At 40.9% G+C, this 24,591-nt stretch overlaps 1 protein-coding gene across 4 annotated transcripts in view; it reads right to left on the reverse strand.

The window, feature by feature from the left end:
- Positions 1 to 24,591, reverse strand: part of smurf2 (SMAD specific E3 ubiquitin protein ligase 2) — a 218,273-nt gene that overhangs the window by 85,773 nt on the left and 107,909 nt on the right. For all 4 annotated transcript variants that reach the window (XM_078571231.1, XM_078571230.1, XM_078571229.1 and 1 more), the window contains one exon: positions 17,503 to 17,611. In XM_078571231.1, the coding sequence (XP_078427357.1) occupies positions 17,503 to 17,611 (109 nt within the window). The remainder of the gene's footprint in view (positions 1 to 17,502; positions 17,612 to 24,591) is intronic.

Below are 24,591 nucleotides of genomic sequence, written 5' to 3' on the forward strand. Positions count from 1 at the left end.
TCAAAATTGACAAGGAGGAAGGGTTGAATAAACTGTCGGAACTTAGGGTTGACAAGGCACCAGGAGCGGATGAGATGCATCCAAGGATATTGAAGGAAGGAACTGAGTGTGGAAATTGCAGGGGCATTGACCACAATCTTTCAGTCTTCCCTAGGCTCAGGGGAAGTGCCAGAGGACTGGAGAATTACAAACATTACACGCTTGTTCAAAAAAAGATTGCAAGGATAAGCCCAGCAATTATAAACCAGTCAGTTTAACTTCAGTGGTGGAGAAGCTTCTGGAGAAAATTATTCGGGATAGAATTAGTAGTCACATGGAAAAATGTGGGTTGATTAGGAAGAGTCAACATAGATTTATACAGGGGAAATCATGTTTAGCTAACTTGGAGTGTTTTGAATAGGTAACAGAGAGGGTAGATGAGGGTAATGCTGTTGATGTGCTGTACACGGACTTTCAAAAGGCATTTGATACAGTGCCACACAACTGACTTGTGAGAGAAGTTATAGCTCATGGAATAAAAGGGACAGTAGCAATGTGGATACAAAATTGGCTGAATAATAGGAAACAGACAGTAATGGTCAATGGACATTTTTCAGGCTGGAGGAAGGTTTGTAGTGGAGCTCACCAGAGGTTGGCATTGGGACCTTTGCTTTATTAATTATCTAGATCTTGGTGTGCAGGGGACAATTTCAAAGATTGCGGATGACACAAAACTTGGAAGCATTGTAAACTGTGTGGTGGACAGAATAGAACTTTAAAAGGACATAAACAAGTTGGTGGAGTGGGCAGATAGGTGGCAAACGAAGTTTAATGCTAAGAAGTGCAAGGCAATTCATTTTGGTAGGAAGAGCGTGGAAAGACAATATAAAATAAGGGGTTCAATTCTTAAGGGCATGCAGGAGCAGAGAGGCCTGGGTGTATATGTGCATAGATCATTAAAGGTGGCAGGACTGGTGGAATGGGCAGTTAATGAGCATACAGTATCCCGGGCTTTATTAATAGGAGCATAGAATACAAGAGCAGGGAGGTTATGCTGAATTTACGCAAGACACTAGTTAGACCTCAGTTGTAGTGTTATGTATAGTTCTGGATACCACACTATAGGAAGGATGTGATCGCAGTGGAGAGAGTGCAGTAGAGATTTACAAGAATGGTTCCAGGGATGAGAAACTTTAGTTATGATTATAGATTGAAGAAGTTGGGACTGCTCCCCTTGGAGAGAAGGCTGAGAGGAGGTTTAATAGGGATGTTCAAAATCATGAGGGGGGCTGGATAGAGGGCCAGGGAGAAACAGCTCCTGCTCGTCAAAGGATTGAGAACGAGAAGGCACAGATTTAAAGCAATTGGCAAAAGAAGCAAATGTGATGCGAGAAAAAAACTTTTTCACACAGTGAGTGGTTCAAGTCTGGAATGCACTGCCTGGAAGTGTGGTGGAAACAGGTTCAATTGAGGCATTCAAGAGGGCATTGGATGATTATTTGAATAGAACCAATGTGCAAGGGTACGAGGAAAAAGCAGTAGATTAACACTAAATCATAATGCTCAATTGGAAAGCCGGTGCAGACACGGTGGGCTAAGTGACCTCCTTCTGCACCAAAATAATTCTGTGATTCTGTGAAATCTTTTCTGCATTTCCTCCAAGGCCTTGACATCCTTCCTCAAGTGTAGTGCCCAGATTTGACCACAATACTCAGGCTGAGATCTAACCAATGGTTTATAAAGAAACTATAGTACGCTACTAATAAAGCTAAAGTTGCCATATTTTCTAACAGCCTTCTCATCTTGTTATGCCAGCTTCAAAGATTTGTGTATGTGCACCCGTGGGTCTTATTGTTCAATCACACCTTTAAAAATTGTACCATTGAATTTTTACTTCCAAAATTCATCATTTCACACTTCTCAGCATTACATTTTATCCATCATCAGCCCATTTCACCAGTCTATGTTCTTCTGAAGTTTGCTACTGTCCTCCTCACTGTTCATTACATTTCTAAATGTTCTCTCACCTGGAAACTTTGAAATTATGCCCTGTTTACCCAAGTCCAGGTCATTGATATTTATCAAAAAGAGCAGTAATCCTAATACAAACCACTAGGATTCAACATGGTAATCTTTCCTCCCTTCTGAAAAACAAGAATTTACTACTGCTCTTTGCTTTCTGTCCCGCAGCCAATTCTGTATCGATGCTACCACTGTCCCTTTAATTCTAGGTTGTTTGATGGTGCCTGGTGCACTTCCTGCACATGTAGTTGCGGTGTTTGTGATGTCAAAGCCAGCAACGTCATAGGCAGCTGCCTGCATCAAAGATGGCGAAGATCCAGGAATGGGAGGGAGTTTAGCACATTGGGATTATGTACAGTGGGAGTGAATGGGGAAGGGTTTAATCCATCATTGTAACTCAGAAGAACAAAGAGAAGGTGCGAAACTGGTGGGTTAGAAAGCACGGTGCTGAGTCCTGGCAGGAACGAGATGGAGCCCAACAGATTACAGCTAGCAACAGCCAGAGATCGGAGCTTGGCACGAACTGCAGGAGAGGGGCAGCAAAGACTCAGGAGAGAGGTAGTGGAGGAAGCATGGCAGCAGCAGACGGGTGGCTCCTTGAGCTGCAGGCAGCGAAAAGCAGAGGCGAAGTGGCCAGCACGCTGTTACCCAAAGCTGTGCGGCTGAACGAGTGGCGTGATGACATCGCCATACGCAGGTGCAAACCAGTATGCACTGCTAATGGGTGCACACCACTGACATAAACTGTGGGAGAAACTGCATGTGCCAGCTGGCACAGTGGAAGCTGAGTGCGCATGTGTAACTGTGCCAATGCCTGGCCAATCGGTGTTAATTTTATAGACTTTAATTTTGCTAACAAGTCTATTGCATGGTGCTTTGTCAAAACCCTTTTGCAAGTCCATTTATAGATCATCAACCACACTACCCTCATTAATCCTCTATTATTTCAAAGAACTTGAAGTTAATCAAACAAATCTGTACTTTTCATATGCCAATTAATTTGTCCAGTTTATTTTCACCAAGAAAAAATGTTTCCCCACTTGTGATGGATTCAGAGACAGATCAACAGTAGAGCCCTGAGAGATGGTCAGGCAATGGTGGTTTGGCATTAAATGTCATAAAAAGACTTGGATTAACATTTTAAAAACTGGGCTGTTAATTTTCCTTCGGGGTCATTTTAAAGTAGGAACACCTGACACTTTAAGACCTATTGAAGCCTTCAACTTTATAAATACTTTTGGGTTCACCATAAAACCCAAAAGGACTCCTGAAAACCCATGTTTGAGCACAAGGTATCAAAGTGTGGATCTACGTTCTTATACCAACAGAAATACTTCGTTATCAGTGCAACTGCTGCAGAAATTGCTCCAGGGCACCAAACCTCCTATATCTTCAGTGAACTGTGTTGAATACTAGCTTCATTAGTGCACAGTGACACAGAATAGCATCTTCTGTCTGGCAGAGAAAAAATCATTTACATCATCTAGTCTAGCCTTCTAATGCTCTGTGGAACAAAAGACCTTGGAAATGATACATAGGGGGGCTAGGTGGGAATAACACGGAGTTAAGAGGAAGAACAAAGCCTAAAATAATCATTGCTATTCATATCATAGGTATGACTTGTTTTATATTTTAGCGGACAAATACAATGTGCAAAAATAATTCAAATTGTATAATTGAAATAAAGTTTCATTTGGAGGATTACAAGATGGCGAATTAAGCTCAGTATTAGAAGAGAAGCCTTTGCTTTGTACAATGCAGCATACAATCTGTATGGAAACAGTGATTGCTACACCTATTAGAAAGATGACAACTGCCTATTAAAATAAACCAGCTACCAAGCCGTTAATCTTACTGCAACTTTCACTTTTAATTAGTTTAGATCCCATTACTATGCTTGAAAGTACAGGACCCTGCTGCTGTAATCTACTTTAATCAGAATGTACAAGAAACCCAAACAGTTCCTTTGCATAGTAAAAATACTTAAAACTCATTGTGCTGCTGGAATAAATCATTAGCAATTAGAGATTCAGCTGAAACACATCCAAACATTATAATATGATCTGAAGTTTATTACCAACACCTGGGAATGTGGCTTGTTCTTAATCATAGTCATGTTTTTGAAGTTTTTACTCCTCCAGCAAATAGGAGGGAAGTTTTATTTTCTTCGGAGTATCAGGTACTCTCAGGTTAGGGAGAGCTTGATTACATCAGCTTAAAACTTCCTCCCTCCATTCTGCCAACAATATATTTGGGTCAATGTAACATTTTTCTGTGCCAATTTAGAGACCACTCTAATGCAGTCCATATCAAGACAGAACTGAGTAACGGCTGCCAACTCATTTCCAGTAGAGCAGAATATAGCAGAGCAGAATTCCATCCAAAACGCGGTCTATTTTTACATAAAATGGTAAAAATTGTAACATTAACTTACAATTCTTATTTAACTTTTCTGTGGCAATTTGAGACAACTGTGTGGCTTGCTAGATCATTTTAGAGGGCAGCAAAGAGCCAAACACATTGCTATGGGTCAAACATTGGCTAGACCAGGTAAGGACAGTAGATTTTCACCCTGAAGGATATTAGTAAACCAGATGGGTTTTTAATGACAATCCAGTAGTTTTATGATCATTAATATCGAGGCTAGCATTTATTCCATACTTTTATTAACTAACTGAATTTAAATTCCTTGAGCTGATAGGATTTGAGCTCATATCTCCAGAGTATTTATCCAGGCCTCTGGATTACCAGCACAGTAAAATTACCACCACACTACCATGCCCTAGCTCATCATCACGTTCTCAAGGGCAATTAGGGATGAGCAGTAAATGCCATTCCAGCAACACTCTCATCCCAAAATTAAAATAAACTATACAATGTCTTTAATGTAGAAAAGCATCCCAACATATTTCACATAAGCAAAATCAGGAAAGAATGGATGTTGAGCCAAAGAAGGTGATATTAGGAAGGGTGTCCCTTGGTCAGAGCTGGGTTTTCAGAAGTGTTATTGAGAAGGAGTGCAAGAAGGAAGAGTTTAGGAAATGCTAGAGCATGGAACCTTGACAGTTGAAGGCATGATAGCCAACGACAAGGTGAAGGGAGGGGTTGATGAACAAAAGGCTGTCAGAGCAGCAGCACTCTGGGTGGGCATTACAGCTGAAGAAACTATGTAGATTGGAATAGTAACGGTATTAAACAATTTCAACAGGAAGATGAGAATTTTAAACTTGAGCCATTGGGGAATGGGAGCCAATGGTGGACAGGAGTGGTTAAGTAACAAAATTATATTTGAAAAAAGCTAATGGAGATTAATAATGAAACTGAGGCAAACAAGTCTCCTGCACTTGATGGTATCCACTCATAAGAGAAGGTGGTGTGGAGCTTGCACATTTTTTAATCACGATCTTCCAAAACACTCAGGAATTGTTTCCTTGGATTTGAAAAGTCCATTATTTAAGAAGGATTGGAAAGATAAACCAGGAAATTATAGACCAATGAGTTAAATATCTGTTTTGGGGAAGTTACTAGAATCCACTATTAGGGACAAAGTGACTGAGCAATGAAACAAAAATTAATTGATCAGAGGGAACCAGAACGGACTTGTAAAGTCTCGGTCATGTCTAACTAATGTTACAGGCAAGGGGAGAGAGGTAAATTGAAATGCCCAATTCCCTTCCCTACTGTCCATAATCAGTGTGGTTTATTTTTGAAAAAGTAGATTTGTGTGTTTCTAAATCTCCGTTAGTGTGTGGTCAATTTAAAAGTACCAGCAGCAGACTTTCATGGGTTTAATCAAAGAGGATTATTTATTCACACATGCACCCCAAAAGATCTAAAAACATCAGCCACACACTCAAGAAAGATAACACTGAAGAAGGTAGTGCACTTCTACAAGTATAAACTAAAAGGATAGTTATCAGATCATGTGCTTTTCAGGCCACTGAAGGAGGAAGCCTTTTCCCACTCTTGAACTGTCATTCCGATAAGTTCAGATAGCTGGGGGATCAGATATCTGAATTACAGCAGGATTCCTTCAAAGAGAAGGATGTTCAGCACATCAAAGTCAAGCACCCATGGCTGTTGTATCAGGAGTCCAATTTTTTTTTAAACAAGTGAACTCTTAGCTTTGGAATCAGGATGGAAGCTTTTTAAAAAGACTTTTAAGCCTCTCAGTTCTTAAAAGGCAAAGGTAGCACAGCCTTTCTCTGCAGCTGTTGTTTTGTTGGTATTATTCTACAGATGGCCCCCAGGTCTCTTCGGAGTTTTCAGATAAAAAGGATTTCGGTATCAGAGAACCAGTTTCAGTAACACAGTCAACGGCCATTGATAGACAACAAAAGGTAAATGGTGGTCTTTCACACTTAACGTGTGGATAACTGATCTCATCAGCCTTCCTTTGTTACATCACAACCATTGACATTACATCCATTGACCCTGTGTCTTGGAGAAAGTTTCAAACAATGGCAGGCATGAATTCCACAAAGGAGTGCTGTCCATTCAAGGGGATACCCCCACTTAATATGATTCAATTCAGAACTTTCCACAAGTTTGATAGTCTGTGTTGAAGTTGCGAAGATCACCGGACCCTCTTGACAGCCATCTTAATAGTTCGTATGTTCATTTTAAAATAAATAAAGGCATTTCCAGAAGCTTTCATATGAGCGCAGTCCATGTTTAAAGTCATGAATATAATATGCCTTTACTGGGAATGACACTAACCTAGATTTTGAAGATGTCACAAATGTGATAGAGCATGCTGAAATAAAGATTGTGATCACTAAAGATGGTAAGTCACAAAGCAGCGAGAAAGGAAGGAGGGAGAATATTGGAGAGAAACTCAGTGGAGCTTGAGGCAGTAGCCAAAGATGATTTTAAAGGGGATAGAAGGAGGATGAAACAAAAGGAAGTGTCTGAAGGAGAAAGTACCAGAAGAGATGGGGAAGAGATCAAGGTGTCACCAGTCATGAAACATGTTTCAGTCAAAGCTAGGATGTCAATGCAATCGTCCACAAGATGATCATGATGGCAAGGCCTAGCTTGAGTAAATGTACATTCTGGAGGGAAATGTGAAAGAAAGTGATAATTGATTAACCACTGGCAGATTCCACAGGTGGGTGGGGTAAGCAGGACAGGAAGGAAGTTGGCAATGTTAGGGCCCAGTGGACTTGACATTACCTATTCCATATTTTCCCACACTTTTCCTTCACTAAAAATCAGATTGTTGCAACCATTTACAAGAATCAGATCTAACAGTTGCTGCCTATATACTTCCAGCATGTAAGGTTAAGAGAAGAAGAATTTCAATTCCTCATGATTCAAATAACTCCCAAACCAGATTAAGGCATATTCCACAAGAATATCCCAGTGCAGCCTGGAGAAGTCTTGCAATGCATATTATAATACAATATCTATAACAATACATTTGTATGTGCCTTGGCTGGTGTTTAACTGAAGTCCAAATAAATGTGTTCTTTGAAGTGGAAGTCATTCATATTCTGAGGAAACAAGCTATAAATAATATTGTTTCAAGTTTTCATATTCTGTCCTTTAACATAAAACATATTTAAATGCAATACTGTTTCATGGTTAGGACATTTCTTTAAATATGCGCAATACTCATGATTAACTAAATTCACTTGTCTTTATTTGGCCAAATGCTGGAGTCTCAAGGGTCAAAGCTCTGTCGCCTTTGTGGAGCCTCTTCCTAAAGGTTACCAGAGGGCAATGTCAGGCCACTAGGGAAATATATAATACGTGTCTCATGGAGGAAAAATCTTCAGTATCGGCTGCGTGCTCCTCTCTCGTTGGACACACTCCAGAATGCTAACTATGAATATGTGGAAGCCCTGCTGCTTGTTAAGAGTGAAAAACCTTAAAAAAGAACCTGTTAGAATAAATCATAAGCACAAAAAAAAACTGGGTAGGGCACCTGGCAAGCACTGAAGTTCCGGGCTACTTTTAGTACCAGACAGCAGCCACTCAAATAAAATTTTTATCTTGCAACGTTTTGTGTGCAAAGTAAGGCACGCACTACGGAAATCACTCTACAGTACTTGCAGTTCTAGTCAGGCTTGGTTAAGCCCTTCATCATAAACTTGTGGGTTAAGACTCAGTTGAGTTTAGAACTACAAACGCTAGCCACAATTGTTACTTCAAAACAAAATGTCAAAAAGCCTTTACAATAAAATTATTAAACTTTTATAGCTGTTTTAGGGGCAAATTCCTTCCATTTCCTCTTGGCATCCAAGGTCAGTGTTAGCTACACATGCACTGCAGCCAAGAGGTTGGGTGCTAATGCTAAAGAGCTGTCTGAGTGTACCTGCAGTAGGAAATCAGTGCCATACACAACAGAACAGAAACTCAGAATGGGAAATCAAATTCAAAACCCCACCACTAAATGGCACAGCTGTTCAAAGTGTTACTTCACCTTCCATAAAATAAAAATCAGGTAGCAAGTTGTGCAGTTAATTTGCATTGTGCTTGATGTCCTGTTGGCTCAGTTAGTTTATCCACTAAGCAGTTGCAGAATTCATGAGGAAGGACCAAAGTTCAATCCAGGACCCAAATCTTTCGATTAGCGTCAAAACAGTTCTGACCAACACTAATCACAGGAAAAAAAATACACACTTACCTGCCAGAGTTATTTTAAAAAGGTCAGGCTTCCGATGCTGGCCACTTCCTGAAGGCTTTTTTTAAATTTCACTTATGGGAGGTGGGCTTCGCTGGCTAGGCCAGCATTTATTGCTTATTCCTAATTGCCTTTGAGAAGGTGGTGTGGAGTTGGCATCTTGAACCGTTGCAGTCCCTGTGGTGTAGGTGCTGTTAGGGAGGGGGAATTCCAGGATTTTGACTCAGCGACAGTGAAGGAAGGGCTATATATTTCCAAGTCAGGACGGTGAATGATTGGAGGGGTGCTTCCTGGTGGTGGTGTTCCCACGTATCTGCTGCCCTTGTCCTTTTAGATGGTAGCAACTGTGAGCTTGGAATGTGCTGCCTAAGGAGCCTTGGTGAGTTTGTGCAGTGCATCTTGTGGATGGTATACACTGCTGCCGCTGTTAGTCAGTGATGGAGGGGGTGAATGTTTGCGGAAGCGGTGCCAGTCAAGCAGACTGCAATGTCGTGGATGGTGTGAAGCTTCTTGAGTGCTGTTGGAGCTGCACTCATCCAGGCAAGTGGGGAGTATTTCATTACACTCTTGACTTGTGCCCTGCAGATGGTGAACAGGTTTTAGGGAGTCAGGTGGTGAGTTACTCGCCACAGGATTCCTAGCATCTGACCTGCTCTTGTAGCCACAGTATTTATACGGCTAGTCCAGTTCAGCTTTTGGTCAATGGTAACCCCAGGATGTTGATAGTGGGGGATTCAGTGATGGTAATGCCACTGAATATCAAGGACGAGGGTTAGACTCTCTCTTCTTGGAGATGGTCATTGCCTGGCTCTTGTGTGGCACGAATATCACTTACAACTTGTTAGATCAAGCCTGGATATTGTCCAGGTCATGCTGCATTTGGACATGGACTGCTTCAATGTCTGAGGAGTCACAAATGGTGTTGAACATTGTACAATCATCAGTGAACATCCTCACTTCTGACCTTATGATGGAAGGAAGGTCATTGAGGAAGCAGCTGAAGATGGCTGGGCCTAAGACACCATCCTGAGGAACTCCTGCAGTGATGTCCTGGAACTGAGATGACTGACCTCCAACAAACACTGCCATCTTCCTTTGTGCTGAGTATGACTCCAACCAGCTGAGACTTCGCCCCCGACTCCAGTTTTGCTAGGGTGCCTTGATATCAACTTGGTTAAATGCATCCTTGATGTCAAGGGCAATCACTCTCACCTCACCTCTCAAGCTCAGCTCTTTTGTCCATCTATGAGCCAAGGTCAGGAGCTGAGTGCCCCGGCAGAACCCAAACTGAGCGTCAGTGAGCAGTGCAGCTTGAAGCACTGTCGATGAGCCTTTCTGTCACTTTACTGATGATGGAGAGTAAACTAATGGGGTAGTAATTGGCACAGGACATGCCTGGGCAATTTTCCACATTGCAAGGTAGATGCCAGTGTTGTAGCTGTACTGGAACAACTTGGCTAGGGCTGTGGCAAGTTCTGGAGCACAAGTCTTCAGTACTACTGCTGGAATATTGTCAGGGCCCATAGGCTTTGCAGTATCCAATGCCTTCAGCCATTTCTTGACATCACGTGGAGTGAATTGAATTGGCTGAAGACAGGCATCTGTGATGTTGAGGAGCTCAGGTGGAGGCCAAGATAGATCATCCACTGGGCACTTCTGGCAGAAGATGTTTGCGAATGCTTCAGCCTTATCTTTTGCACTGATGTGCTGGGCTCCATCATTGAGGATGGGGATATTTGTGGAGCCTCCTCCTCCAGTGAGCTGTTCAACTGTCCACCACCACTCACGACTGGATACGGCAGGACTGTAGTGCTTAGTTCTGATCCATTGGTTGTGGAATCACTTAACTCCATCTATCACTTGCTGCCTATGCTGTTGACATGCAAGTAGTCCTGTGTTGTAGCTTCACCAGGTTGACCCCTCGTTTTTAGGCATGTCTGGTTCTGCTCCTGGCATGCCCTCCTGCACTCTCCATCATAGAAAACCAGGCAAGCCTCAGAACAGCTTAGGAGACACCAAGCCACACTCCCTTTTTACAGCACTAGCTGCCATATTCTGGTAAGTAAAAGTTTACATGTCTCAAAGCCTGCATTAATTATGCTATTTCCAGCTAGGTTTAACAGTAGAAAATGTGATTTCAGTATCTAGAATTATTAAATACCCAGTGATCGGCAATTCTACCAACTTGCTTGAAATTCTTTGAATGAACGTCCAAGATGCAGGGAAAAATTTGCGGGTTTAAGATTGCCTGGAGCCGTCAAGCTCTGAACCATTCAGCTCCATGACCTCAGCCCACCGAAACCACCCTGACAATGTTCACAACACCCCACCCGACAGTAGACTCCTACTTCCCGCACCACCGATAATGTTCAGCCCCTCGCCTCACAAAAAAACTCAACCACTCCCCTGACTCTTCCGACATATGCCAGGCAGAATCCAGGGATTCCAGAAGGTGAGCAAGAGGCATGCGCGAGAGCACGGGCGCGTCAGGCAGAGGGGTGCGGGAGAGTGCAAGGGCCATCAGGCAGAGTGGTGCGGGAGGGCAAGGGCGCGAACGCTATCAGGCGGAGGGGTGCGGGAGGGTGAAAACATGAGCGCCGTCAGGCAAATGGGCACCCTCCTGCACCCCTCCGTCCGACAGCACCCTCCAGCACCCTTACGCCCTCCCACACCTTTTTGCCTGACAGTGCTTGTTGGGAAGTGGAGGCTGTGAACATTGCTGTGCTTTGACACTTCTGCTGATTTACTTACGAGATTGTCTGGTTTTATACTTATGAAAAATTGTAAGTAAATCCATGTTAAAAACCAGGGTAAGTTTAGGGCCAACAGCCCAAGTGTGTGTGGTTCCAGCCAATCATGGAGCAATTGCGCAGGGTAAAACCAGCAATCAGAAGTTTAAACCTCCTGCCTAAATACTCGGGATATGCTTACCTCTGGACTTCTGAAGAGTCCCCCCATTCCTTTCGGGGTACCTCCGGTCTCCAACTAACGGATGATCTGGGCCCACGTTTTACACCAAGTTAATTGATCTGAAACACCACATGACATGAGTGCTACAAATGCATTCAGTATCCCTTGGATTAGGGAGAGGAAATTCATGCTTTTGATCACAATCTTCCAATTGAGTTGTAAGTGGATGTGTGGAAAATGCACAAGGACAAGATCAGCCTTGGTTTCGATGCACATCACAATAGAATAGCCTGTTGACAGAGTCTTGGACTAGCGCTGACAAACTCAGGTCAGAGTGAGCTGACACATAGAATTCACCCCCAGCATTTGAGACTGATTCAATTCCTATATGTCATTTGAAGAATTTGCTTGAACTTTTAAAGTTAGCACATTCCAGTGCAATACAAAAATTTATGTCGCTGTAAAACTGAACTATTTTCTTCCAATCCTTTTAACATTTCTTTCTATTCACTTTAACACAGCAGTTTCATGGTGATACCTGGCAAAACAGTGCTGAAACGGCAAGGGCAATATTTTCTTCACAATTGCAGCTGGCAGAGAGTTTGGCACATGCTGAAAGATATTAGTCTTTGGTTTAAATCTCAGCTAAACCAAGTACAGAATGCAAAGCACGTTAAGTTATTCCTTTCACATAGCATGTACAATTTATCTTTCCTTGGTTGCCACTCTAGTGCAATTCTAACTGAGACAATTAACTTTCCACTTTTATTCTGTTTGGGCGGATAGATATCAAATCCCTGGCTGCTGCTTTTATTCCATACTGCAGGTATTTTCCTGCACTCTTTGTAAAAATGTGAATGCTCTTTGTTTGGCACAGAGTCTTATCTTCATTATCTTTTCCATATCCCATGACTCAGAAACAGAGTAGCAGGATTGCGAAGGCTGCACTGTTGGAGTGGTCATCCTTCTTGTGTGGTGTTTAGCCAATGTCCCAATATATGTCTATCCTGATGGTTGAAAAAGGACATTAAAAATTCTATGGCATTATTTGAAGAAAGTTTTCACTGTCCCAGCCAAACATCTTCCTTAATGCAGTATCACCAAAAACAGACATCCCAGCTTTAGTACATTGAAGATTGTTGCTCACCTCAGTTATTTGTTGGATCTTACTGTACACAAAGTGCTGGTACGTTTTATTGACAATAAAGTTGCTGTGTTTCAAAGAAATTCACTGTGTGCGAGGTCCCTAAGCAATATAACATACGTGCAGCTTTATATTTCTACCATGTGGTCCACCTCATCTATTTAAAACTCTAGAATTAACATCACTTTCATTCAATCTCATTTTCTACTTGGGATTCCATTTCCCAATCAAATATTTTTGCAGGAGTTCATTAACGAAGCATCGACGCTTTTGGTTGGGACCTGTTCCATGTTCCATTACTACAAATAAATAAATGAATAAACGGTGCAGGGGGAATGTGAGGAAGAACTTTTTTTACGCAGCAAGCGGTAATGACCTGGAATTTGTTGCCCACAAGAGTGGTAGAAGCAGAAACAGTCAATGATTTCAAAAGGAACTTGGATGGGCACTTGGGGGAAATAATCTGCAGGGCGATGCGCAAAGAGCAGAACAAGTTTCGGCAATAAATGTCTCTTTTTTTCACCAATAATCAAGTTCTGTACTACCAAACTCCATAATCCTTTCATTTAGGTGATGCCATATCAACTATGATTCTCGATAATTCTGCCTTTAAGATCTTCCATGTGCCACATTTTGGTAAAATATTAAAACATTTAAATTATTAAGAATAAAATAGCAGTCAACGTGCAGACCCAGCAATTCACTCTCAAGAGCCTGCAACAGTCAAACTCCATATCACCCTCACCATTCACAATGTTTCCAGAAGTTATTCTATATTGTTCTAGGGGTTCACATCTTCTAGTTATATCTGAAATATATTGTACAATGAATTCCAGAACATAGTAAATTGTTATTTTGTATGTACAAAATGTCTGTCATTTTTGATTTCATAGGCAACCATGTGGCCAGCAATCTAATTACAATCAATTAAGTATTGCTTAGCTGCAAACGAAAAATAGATATTAATTACTTGCAAGCATGGTAACCAACAACATGGACTGCTTGAGCCACTACACACAGGAAACTTTAAGACTGTACATCTTGCTTGTAGAAACAGAACATATATTACATTAATTTATTTCTTAAACCCACCCCACTCTGTGGATTAATACAAACGCAAAGACAAACTGAATTACTATACAACACATTGACCTTTCCAAATATAACTGGTTTCACCGTATACTTTATTCTTATTCAATGTAGCTATAGCCATGCACAGTTATGCATAAATTTCTGCAATTACCTTTAAAGAAGCCCCCTACAGCACAATATGTACAAACTATCTACATTGATCAGCTAGGAGCAGTCTGCAGGGATGTTGGCCATAATCTGTTTTAAACTTGAAACAGCAATCAAATGAGCAAGTTGGCACTTTGCCAGTGAGACACCATCTGTCATCCATGGCATGTAAGCTATTTCCTGTTACACTACATATATCATAGGTTAGTCACAGTCTGCTTTTAGCTCAAAAATTTTTAGTGTGGCTGACTGCTAATATAGAGTTTTCCAGGGATTTTGAGACACACATACAATACTGTGCATGTGTTCACAAGTCCACACTATCATTTCTAATTTAAGGTCTGAGTTTTTTGTTTTTCAAAATGATAGTCTAACAACTTCACATTACATATTAAAAACAAAGATGCTCTAAGCCACCAGATCTCAAATCTTCTTGACTACTGCAGTATATCAAAATACATTAAGGCTATATTTCATCATTGGTGATTCAATAATTTCAGCATGTGTCAAGGATAAATTTTTCAGTGATAGAGGAAAATAATTTGTAAGGGGATAGTGTCACATTACTAATTACTCAAATTCTCATACATATCCCCCTGTTTTCGAGTTTACTGAATTGTAAATGTTACAGATTAATCCTCAATGGAAGAACTACCACCTGTAATACAAAAGGAGGCACTGGATACAGCAAAGATTATGGGCCCTGACAACATCCCAGCTGTAGTACTGAAGACTTATGCTCCAGAACTAGCTACACTCCTAGCCAATCTATTGCAATACAGCTATAACTCTGGCATCTATCCAACAATCTCGAAAATTGCCCAGGTATTCCCTGCTCACAAAAAGCAGGACAAATCCAATCCAGCCAGTTACCAGCCCATCAGTTTATTCTCAATCATCAGCAAAGTAATGGAAGCTGCTGTCAACAGTGTTATCAAACAGACTTACTCAGCAACAATCTGCTGACCAACGCTCAATTTGGATTCCACCACAGACCTCATTGCAATCTTGATCCAAACATGGACAAAAGAGCTGAATTCCAGATGTGAGGTTAGAGTGATTGTCCTTGACATCAAGGCAGCATTTGACTGAGTGTGGCATCAAGGAGCCTTCTCAAACATTGAAGTCAATGGGAATCGGCGGGGAAAACTCTCCACTGGTTGGAGTTGTACCTCGCACCAAGCTGGTTGTGGTTGCTGGAGGTCAATTATCTCAGCCCCAGGTCATCACAACAGAAGTTCCTCAGGGTAGTATCCTCGGCCCAACCATCTTTAGCTGCTTCAGTAACCTTTCCTCCATTATGAGGTCAGAAATAGAAATGTTTGCTAATAATTGCAGTGTTCAGTACCATTCACAACTCCTCAGGTACTAGTCTGTAGCCTCATGCAGCAAGACCTGGACAACATTCAGGCTTGGGCTGATAGGTGGCAAGTAACATTTGCACCACACAAGTGCCAGGCAATGACCCATCTCCAACAAGGGAGAATCTAACCATATCCCCTTGACATTCAATGGAACTACCATCACTGAATCCCCCACCATCAACATCTTGAGGGAGTACCATTGGCCATTAACTTAACTGGACCAGCCATATAAATACTGTGGCGACAAGAGGTCAGACGCTGGGAATTCTGAAGTAAGTGACTCACCACCTGACCCGCCTCCCCCCCAAAGCCTGTCCACCATTTGCAAGGCACAAGTCAGGAGTGCGATGGAATACTCTCCACGTCTTGATCAGCACAGCTCTATCAACACTCAAGCTCAGCACCGTCCAGCACAAAGCAGCCCGCTTAAACATTCATTCCCTCCACCACTGGCGCACTGTGTAGGGCAATGTGTACGATTTACAAGATGCACTGCAACAACCCGGCAAATCTCCTTCGACAGCACCTTCCAAACCCATGACCTCTACCACCTCGAAGGGCAAGGGCAGCAGATGCAAAGAACACCATCACCTCCAAGTTCCTCTCCAAACCACACCATCCTGACGTGGGACTATATCACACCTCCTTCACTATTGCTGCGTTAAAAACCTGGAACAGCCTTCCTAATAGCACTGTGGGTGTACTTATACCACACAGACTGTAGGAGTTCAAGGCGGCAGCTCATCACCACCTTCTCAAGGGGAATTAGTGATGGGTAACAAATCCTGGCCTTGCCAGCGACACAAGTTCCATGAACAAATATATATATTTTTAAAACCCAATACCTCATTTAAAAGGAAGGAACCTAGATGTACTTCACTTAGATTCAGCAGCAGGATCATTGCACAATACATCTGGCAGCTAATACCAGGTGAGGTTTTTGTGCCAAGACAAGACTTTTTTTTTTTAAAAAAAAGATAGTTTTCTTTCACTTCTGATATCACTGTGCCATTCGTTAGACCAATGATTTGGTGTGGCAAATGATTTGCTGTGGCAAGTAATTTGTTACTCAGATTTGCTCAGAAACTACCATTGTCATTGCCTTCCAGGATGTTTAATACAAAACTTCTGCAGACAGCAAACTATACATGGCAAGTACAGAAACTCGTGGGATTTGTCTCAAATATTTCAACAACCAAATCAAGTAACTTAACCACTTATAGCCCTTAGGCAGATAGCTTACTTGCTCCCAGGCCTACACTAATACCACTATGAAACTAGATCCTGACAGGTTCACAATGACAAAAGGTCTCTTTGGCATAACCAAATAACTGATCAAATCAAGATTATTCTGTTGTGATAGAAGTTAACTAAATTGGTGGGCACATAATAGGGTGAAATATTTCTTTTTTTACATCCCCCTTTCAACTCATTTACAATTACTATACTTAGTATGTGTAGCAACCTGCAACATTTTCTTTATTTCATTCTCCAGAACATTACAGTTCACCATGGTGGCCTTGAATGTTGAAGCTTTGACACTCTTGTGCCATATGTGGCAGGACATGGGTTTCAATCCATCATTTCTAGCCTAAGATTAAACATCATCCATGCCAACACAAAGTGCTACAGTATGCTTCACCTACTCCCAATTCCATCAATCTCATATCACAGCCTTCAGACAGATGCAAAGTTGCATTGGTCAAGCCAAAGAAAAAGGAACCGAGCATTCACAAATCTACAACAAGGTGACATTTATTCAAACAAAATTACCATGATTATGAAGACAATTGTAAATTATAATTCCTATGTTGCTCATACTGGTATTCAGACTTGTTCAAGGTACTTTGGGGCTAATTTTAAAGCTTTACTTCTTCTAGGACATGAACTATCAGTAGGTGCATACTAACAGCACTGTGGGTGCACTTACATCACATGGACTGCAGTGATTCAAGAAGGCAACTCACCACCACCTTCTCAAGGGCAACTAGGGATGTGCAATAAATGCAGGCCTAGCCAGTGACGGCCACATCCCGTAAAATAATTAAAAAAACAGACAAAATCAAACTGCTCAGGCTACAATAGTATGTCAAACCTCTCTTTCCAAAGAGAAAAATCATCTTCCACAATTTTTTTTTAGACATTTAGCCTGGCTGCATTATCGATGGTGTACTTTTCATTGTATCATAATTCTTGGAATTTAATCAAGTACTCACAGATCATAATGCTGATTCCACTTTGGGTCTAGGGTGTTCTTTACTGTGTCTGTAGAATGGCACTGCCCTGACCCATCTACTACCACCTTTGCAAAGGGATCAGGGAGTCCTAAAGGGAAACAAAAAACATTATGATATTTTGTTCAGTTATTACACTATCTTCGTTTTCTGGCTGAAAAGGATTACTAGAAAAGATACACTTGCATTTATTCTTAGAACGTTAACACTAGAATGACATTTTAACAATACTGTATACAAGTCGCACAATTCTTTACAAAGACATTTTCAAAGAAAACCCCTTTCTCCTCTCAACTTTCACAAAAAAAATCAGCTTCCTTTCGAAAAGGCAGTGGTTCTTGCTGCAATTTGATTCCATAGGCAAGGCATGGATTCAACTCTGAATACTACTGTTGTTATTGATAAAAACTTTCTTCAAACAGTTTTAAAGATGATTCTATACCCAAAACAGATTAACTTATTAGTTCATCCCACAGGTGCTCACTAACTGTGTTCATCTCCAGTATTCTCTGCTTTTATTTTGGAATTCAACAATCAGTACTTACTTGGCTTTTCATCACCTAATAGTGCTGCAGCAAACTGTACAGCACCATTGGCAAAAGTCTGGAAGCTACTTCAGTTGGGCAGCAAGGAAAGTCCACTAAATAGAAATCTCAATAAAACATGAGACTCTTACAGTCCACAGTCCATTGCCTAACAAAACGCACAAGGAAACTGCAGTCAGTCCAGGACAAAGGGGGCGATGCTGGTGATGGGATAATGAGCAAGTCCAAGGGCTGAACAAATACAATCGTCTGCAATCAGGTAGGGAAAACAGTGATATTGCTGTTTTAAAAGCAATTCTACTCCAAGATGCCCTCATAGTGCACTCCTGAAGACCCCAAGGAAAAGATTTTGGCTTTTAAATCTGTATAAACCAGATAAAGAAATAATGATCTACCTTGATAATAGTCATTTTGCCCGTGACACACACGCACTCTCATTTCAGAACACTACCATCAAGTATTTTGTACTTCAGTCATCGCTAGCATGTTAGCCATTGAATTTCCCCACAACAGTACCAGCTATATGAAATCAATAAACTGATTGATATATGATGTACCAATCATTCTATAAAGTACAAGTATGAAATACATTCCAGAATAAATCACATCCCTACTGAGGAAAAAAGTGATACCATCTTTTGGAGAATTTCATCATCTAATTGTTCTCTCCTCGGACAAACAAGAACGAATATCTATGTATTATTAGATTCATTATGTTCTACTGCATTGCACTGAAAAGTTTTATTACCCTGCCCTGCCTTGACCTTCCCTCACCCTGTACCTTCATCCTTGAAATTTCCACTTCCAAGAGTTAGTATTGTTAGGTCAGTTATTTTACAGCTAAATTAGGATTCAATCATTTTTCTCAGAAACAGTGAAAGGGCCCTATTTTGTACCATTAGGCAGTGCTTTTAAATCAATGCATCGTAAGAGATAATATGTAACTTAATGTTGTTACTGTTCCAAATTAGTGGGCTTTATTCTTTCATGAAAACCAATCGGAAGAACCGGAGATGTGTCAGGACAACTAGGTTACAAAATAAATGTGCAACTTGCAGAACCAAAGGAAAAATAAAAGAGACATTAAGAACCCAACTGAAAAAGACAATTTTTAAACATATATAACAAGTGCCTTTTTCTGCCATGTGTATTACTGTACTTTGGTCACAGAATTTGGGCCACATTTTTGCCGTACTTTTAACAGCACATTGCCCCAAGAGGTATACCGTACAACTTATTTTCTCCAATAACAAATAGGCATGTATTTCTCAGAACACTCCGGGTCTTTTTAATTGTAAAAATAAAGTAATAAAATATCTCCAATAGTAAAAATGGGCTACAGGGAAAATGTCATAGTAATTCAAATAATTCAACACTGTTAGAAAAATATGTTATCGGGGATATTTAGGAATGCACTGGCCAGGGTATTTTATGGTAACTCACATCACTAACATAGGAAGTCAAAGTCACACCCAGCCCTGCATTACTAATCCTATCAGAAAAAGTTTCCTCCAACTCAAATCTCCACAAAGTTGCTATTTTGTATGCTGTGCTGGCAGCATTCCTTCTCATCAGATGGTGGTTTGCATCGTGATGATGAACTATGTTAAACGTCACCTGGCATGGTTCAGGAGCACCACTCTGGCATGGCAGTCTGTGCCCTATTTGCTACAGAGGAAGACAGTGGGTTGAGAAGGCGCACAATTCTCTGGCCTCTGTTTTCTCTGGGCCCTCTTCCCACCCAGTGCTACTTTCGCAGCAAGAAAATGTCATGCTTTTCCATTCCTATGGAGTTTCAACCAAAGGAGACTGCTGCATCTTGGACCGAATCACATGTGCTTTTCATCTCAGTTGCTATATATTTCTTAAATTTGAAATCTTAAGATCTCCTTTAACAAAACAAAAATGAAAAATGTGTCTACCTGTCCTTTAAAATCTAAATTGCAACATTATATATGACATGACATTATGGTCATCTTTATAACTCCATGTTTTTACATACAGGAACAGCTTTTGTGAATATCACAAATTGTGAATTAAGGGAATGATGCTGTTCAATGACCAGAGCAGTGGCCCACATTTATCCTCTGCTCTCTGAAGCTTACTGTTATGAAACAAATGAGGTATAACTCAATATCCCCCCCTCCAACTCACAAAAATATAGCAGAGTGCCCTTTTCTCTGTACCTTCTCATCTGTTTTCCTATTTGTGTAGGATTTGTTTATCATCTCAGGATTTGCCTTAATATACAAAATGTTGAGTATTCTAAGTCAATAGCAAGTTGTATGGCTCCTGTAGGACTTCATTATAAAAGCAATAAATAAGACTTAAAGACACCCAATGGGCCTGATGTACAATTATTAGCATGAACTTAACTGTGCCATACACAACTCCATTGGGTTAAAGCACGCACATTTAATTATGTGTCATTCTGCCGAAATTTTCATAGATTCAATCTAATTTATACAGCACTCTTAACTCATTCTATTTTTCCAAGTCTCCTATGCCAACACATAACACATCTTTCCCTTCCCTATCCACTTTATAATGGCCCAAATTTTACAGTCAGTGGCAAACAAGAGTACTTGCTGCTGATTTTAAAGAAGGCCTCAGAGTTCTCGCAATCTTTGTTGCGAGAACTTGAACACTCCTGACATACAACTGATTGTGGCATAACTCCATGGGGATTCCCAGCACGAGTTAGTGATGTCAACAAGTTGTCAAACAGCCAATCATATTATAAAGAGACAGCCAACAGGAAATTAAAAGCACTAATAATCAAACTATTGATTTTTTTTGTACACAGAGCAAATAAAGCTTGAGCCCTGCAATAAAAGTAGAGGCTAAAATATGAAACAGATTAGAAAAAAAATCTAGTTTACAGAAATCCATTAATTAATTATAATGGGGACATTTAACAACATTCTATTTTTTTCAGGGCCAGTCTAGTTATTCAGCAGTAGTTATTATTCAGATTGTCAATAAAAATCTACCACGCTTCAGTGAGCAATGCTTAACTTTTTATGAGGTTACTGACAGTGATGAGAGGGGAGGGGAAGATTTTGCTGATTGCTGGCTCTGAGGGCATAGGCGTTCACAGCTCAGCAACTGCAGGCTGCAACTGCTTGTTAATCTGTGCTTGTACTAAATCTTGAAGCTGCGGTCAGATTCAGAGAGGTGACTATGGCATATACTGACTGTGAAAAACCTGGCAAGTTCCGGTTAAGATATTTTCATGCAGTGATCAAAGATATACTGCATGACAGTCTGCCTCAGTTTATATAGTGAGGCATGATTTTTCATGTATGTTGTGTTTGATGGTGGGATTGAGCTAATTTTATCCAGTAATAGGGTTGTGTCTTGTTAAGAGGTGGTGTGGGGGGGGGGGGGTGGCTGCTGCTTTTGGGGAGGAAGAACATCTGTGTAACAGGTAAGTGTTTGAAAGGACAGAGAATTACCAATAGTCAGGAGATTATTCCATTTTATTTAACTGTGCAGATAGGGAACATTTCTCTTCCTGTACAAGGACTTAATAGCTTACAAACCAGGCTATTTTAGGATATAAATAAGCTGAAATATAAAAATAGGAAATGCTTTGGAGTTCTGGAATTTTATAAGAACAAATTGAAGTGCCAAACATCTGAACTACGCTTTTCCACTTTATAGGTAGGAGCTAAAGTCACCCACCTGATTCTCATAAATATCATGATTCCTCACCTTCATCTCCTCTCCTGATGGCATGGACTCTCTTGGTGGTGTAGGTTCCATGGGCACTGGTTTCTCGATGCTTGCTGAGGCCCAGGTAACCATTCTTAATAGTGACACTGACAGTGAGCATCAGCAGGTTATTCAACTGAGAACATCTTGCTGATCCCAAGCTGATGCAACGAACATTCCTCTCTCCAATTTAAAAGGTCAACTCAATTGGTCTCCAATGTGGTTCATCACTTTCCCACCGTCCCACTCGTTAAAAACAGTTTTAAATATTGAGTTTGCTCATATGTCACAGTCAGATGCGGGTTCAGCAGATAGACAGCAGAGCTCGAGACAAAAGAGTCAATAGACTTGTCCTGTCAGGCTTCTCTTGCATACCTCTAAGCAGACACAGAGATGTCTGGGATAAGATCATCTGTATGTCACCCTCGGCTGAGGAATGGTGTATCCTTGCTAGGATACCTAAAGTTTGAGCAGGTGGAGGGGCAGGGGAAGATGATAAAGTGAATAAAAAGTTCTCGTTTGGGAGTTTGTTTTCAACAATAACCATTAGCAAAACCTTATCTATTGAGCCAATTTCGTTAATTCCTTTCACTATCTCCGCATATGTTGGATGCCAAGCTAAGCTTCAGGCCACAAACTGTAAATTGCGGCATATATGTCAAACTGCTGTATAAGGCGGCACCACTCTTCAGGCCCCAAAAATATGTTTTTGCCTATATTCGGTGTACAGGTTGACACTCCACACCCTGCCCCCCCCCCCCCCCCCCCCCCCCCCCCCACCATTCCTTTTCAGCCACGACATGCAATACTGACATTAGGAGTAAACCTCGATTTTTCACATCACAGGTACATGTTTTTCTTACTGTTACCTTATAACTGGACACAAGGGATCAAGCAGGCGACACTGAGCATGCAGTGAAGATATGCAACAGTTTAAGATACGCCAACTCTTTGCATCGTTGCTGATGACATTTCAAAATGATGACCACCCACATGCACACCGGCTGTTCACTTTTATACTCAGCGTATAAGTTGACCCCCTGTTCTTGGAGCGATTTTTTGGGGCTTCAATGGTCAACTTATATGCCGACATCAACGGTATCTTCTCTATCAATAAGACCAGCTGCTCCCACTTCTATGGTATTGCACATATCTATCCCTGCCTCAGTCCATTTGCTGTTGCAAACATAATCCATGCCTTTGTCCCCTCCAGGTTTGACTATTTCAATGTTGTCCCATCTTCCACCCTCCATTAATTTAAGTTCCTCTAAAATTCTACCACCCATATCCTAACTTACACCATCCCATTCACCATCACCCTATGCTCACTGCTTTCATCATGCTAGCCATGTTGTTTATTGTCATGCATGAGCAGTGCAAACAACCAAATGAGATGATTTTATTGATCATAAAGAATCATTTATACATCAAACAATGGCATTTATTCTTACATTTTTTTCTCCAAAAGCAAATTAGCTCCCAGGCCAGTCATACTTCAATTTAACAATTCTCATACTTATGTTCAAATCCCTCCATGGCTTCACTTCTCCCCCATCTCTGTAGCTTCATCTAGCCTCACAACCTTCCAAGAACTCTGGGTTCCTCCAACTGAGCTCTTGTACATCCTCAGTTTCTTCGCTCGATCACTGGCAGCCACGCCTTCATCTGCCTCGGCCCTAAGCTCCAAAATTCCCTCCCTAAACCTCTGCATCTAACATTTCCTCTTTGGGTGTTAATTTTGTCCGAATACGCTCTTGTGAAGCACCTTGGAGCTTTTACTACAATATAGGTAGTACATAAAGGTTGCTGTATTCTAACTAAACAACGCATCAAAGCAATTCCACCATTGAACTCAAAGATATTCCTCTTGGATCCCTGTGCCATTTATTCCTACCAATAATGATTACGGGAATTAAGGGCTTCTCATTCCTAGCCATATTGTTTGTTGTCATGCATGAGCAGTACAAACAACCAAATAAACTAGAAGAGGATTTTATTGGTCATAGAGGATCATTTATACAACCAACAACGGAAATCCTTTAGATTTTTTTTTCTCCAATAGCACACTAGATTGAATATTAATTATTTTTTAAACTGCATTGTTCTTTCCCTTTAAATATTCAAATGTAAAAAGTCCTAACTAGGTAGCATTGGCTTTAACTTAAATACTATACAGCCTGATGTTTATTCATTGAATGATGGTCAATTAACCTAACAACTTCCAGTAATTGTAACTGATAGTCTTCACACCATGAAGTAAGGCAGATGGGATAGGGTACTCATTGCTAAATTCCTGATCATCTGAATAATCAGGTGAAATTTTCCTATTGCATCTCAAATGATAAATGATAAATCCTTAGACGTTAGAGAGGATGGTATAAGAAGTAGGTTATGTTGGTTTGAGAAATGAGAAGCTTGTACTAATACTTCATTCCAAAATATGCCACTTGGCTCTCCGATTTTGTCCTCTATAGAAATAGACTGGGGTTCCACTAATTGCTTTACTTGGTATGCAACTGAGTTATATAGACTAGGTAGGTCTCAGATTCAACTCTGGTTTGTGCTGCATTAGCAGACATTAACTGGCAACATATTGCTAAAATAGGCACTACAGTCTATGAGGTGGAATGGATATACAGAAAGCAGCTGGTTGTTATCCAATGACCCCTGCTATGAAGTGCATGTATGAACATTGGATGAATGTAGCAGCGAACTGGGATGTGCTGCCCCCACCCCGCCCCACCACATATCAATAGTCCACCAATACTCATTATCAAAGTTCATACTTGAATGTTAACTAGGCCATGCC

This window comes from Cetorhinus maximus, chromosome 24 (genome assembly GCF_964194155.1).
Source record: "Cetorhinus maximus chromosome 24, sCetMax3.hap1.1, whole genome shotgun sequence".
Taxonomy (NCBI): Eukaryota; Metazoa; Chordata; class Chondrichthyes; order Lamniformes; family Cetorhinidae; genus Cetorhinus; species Cetorhinus maximus.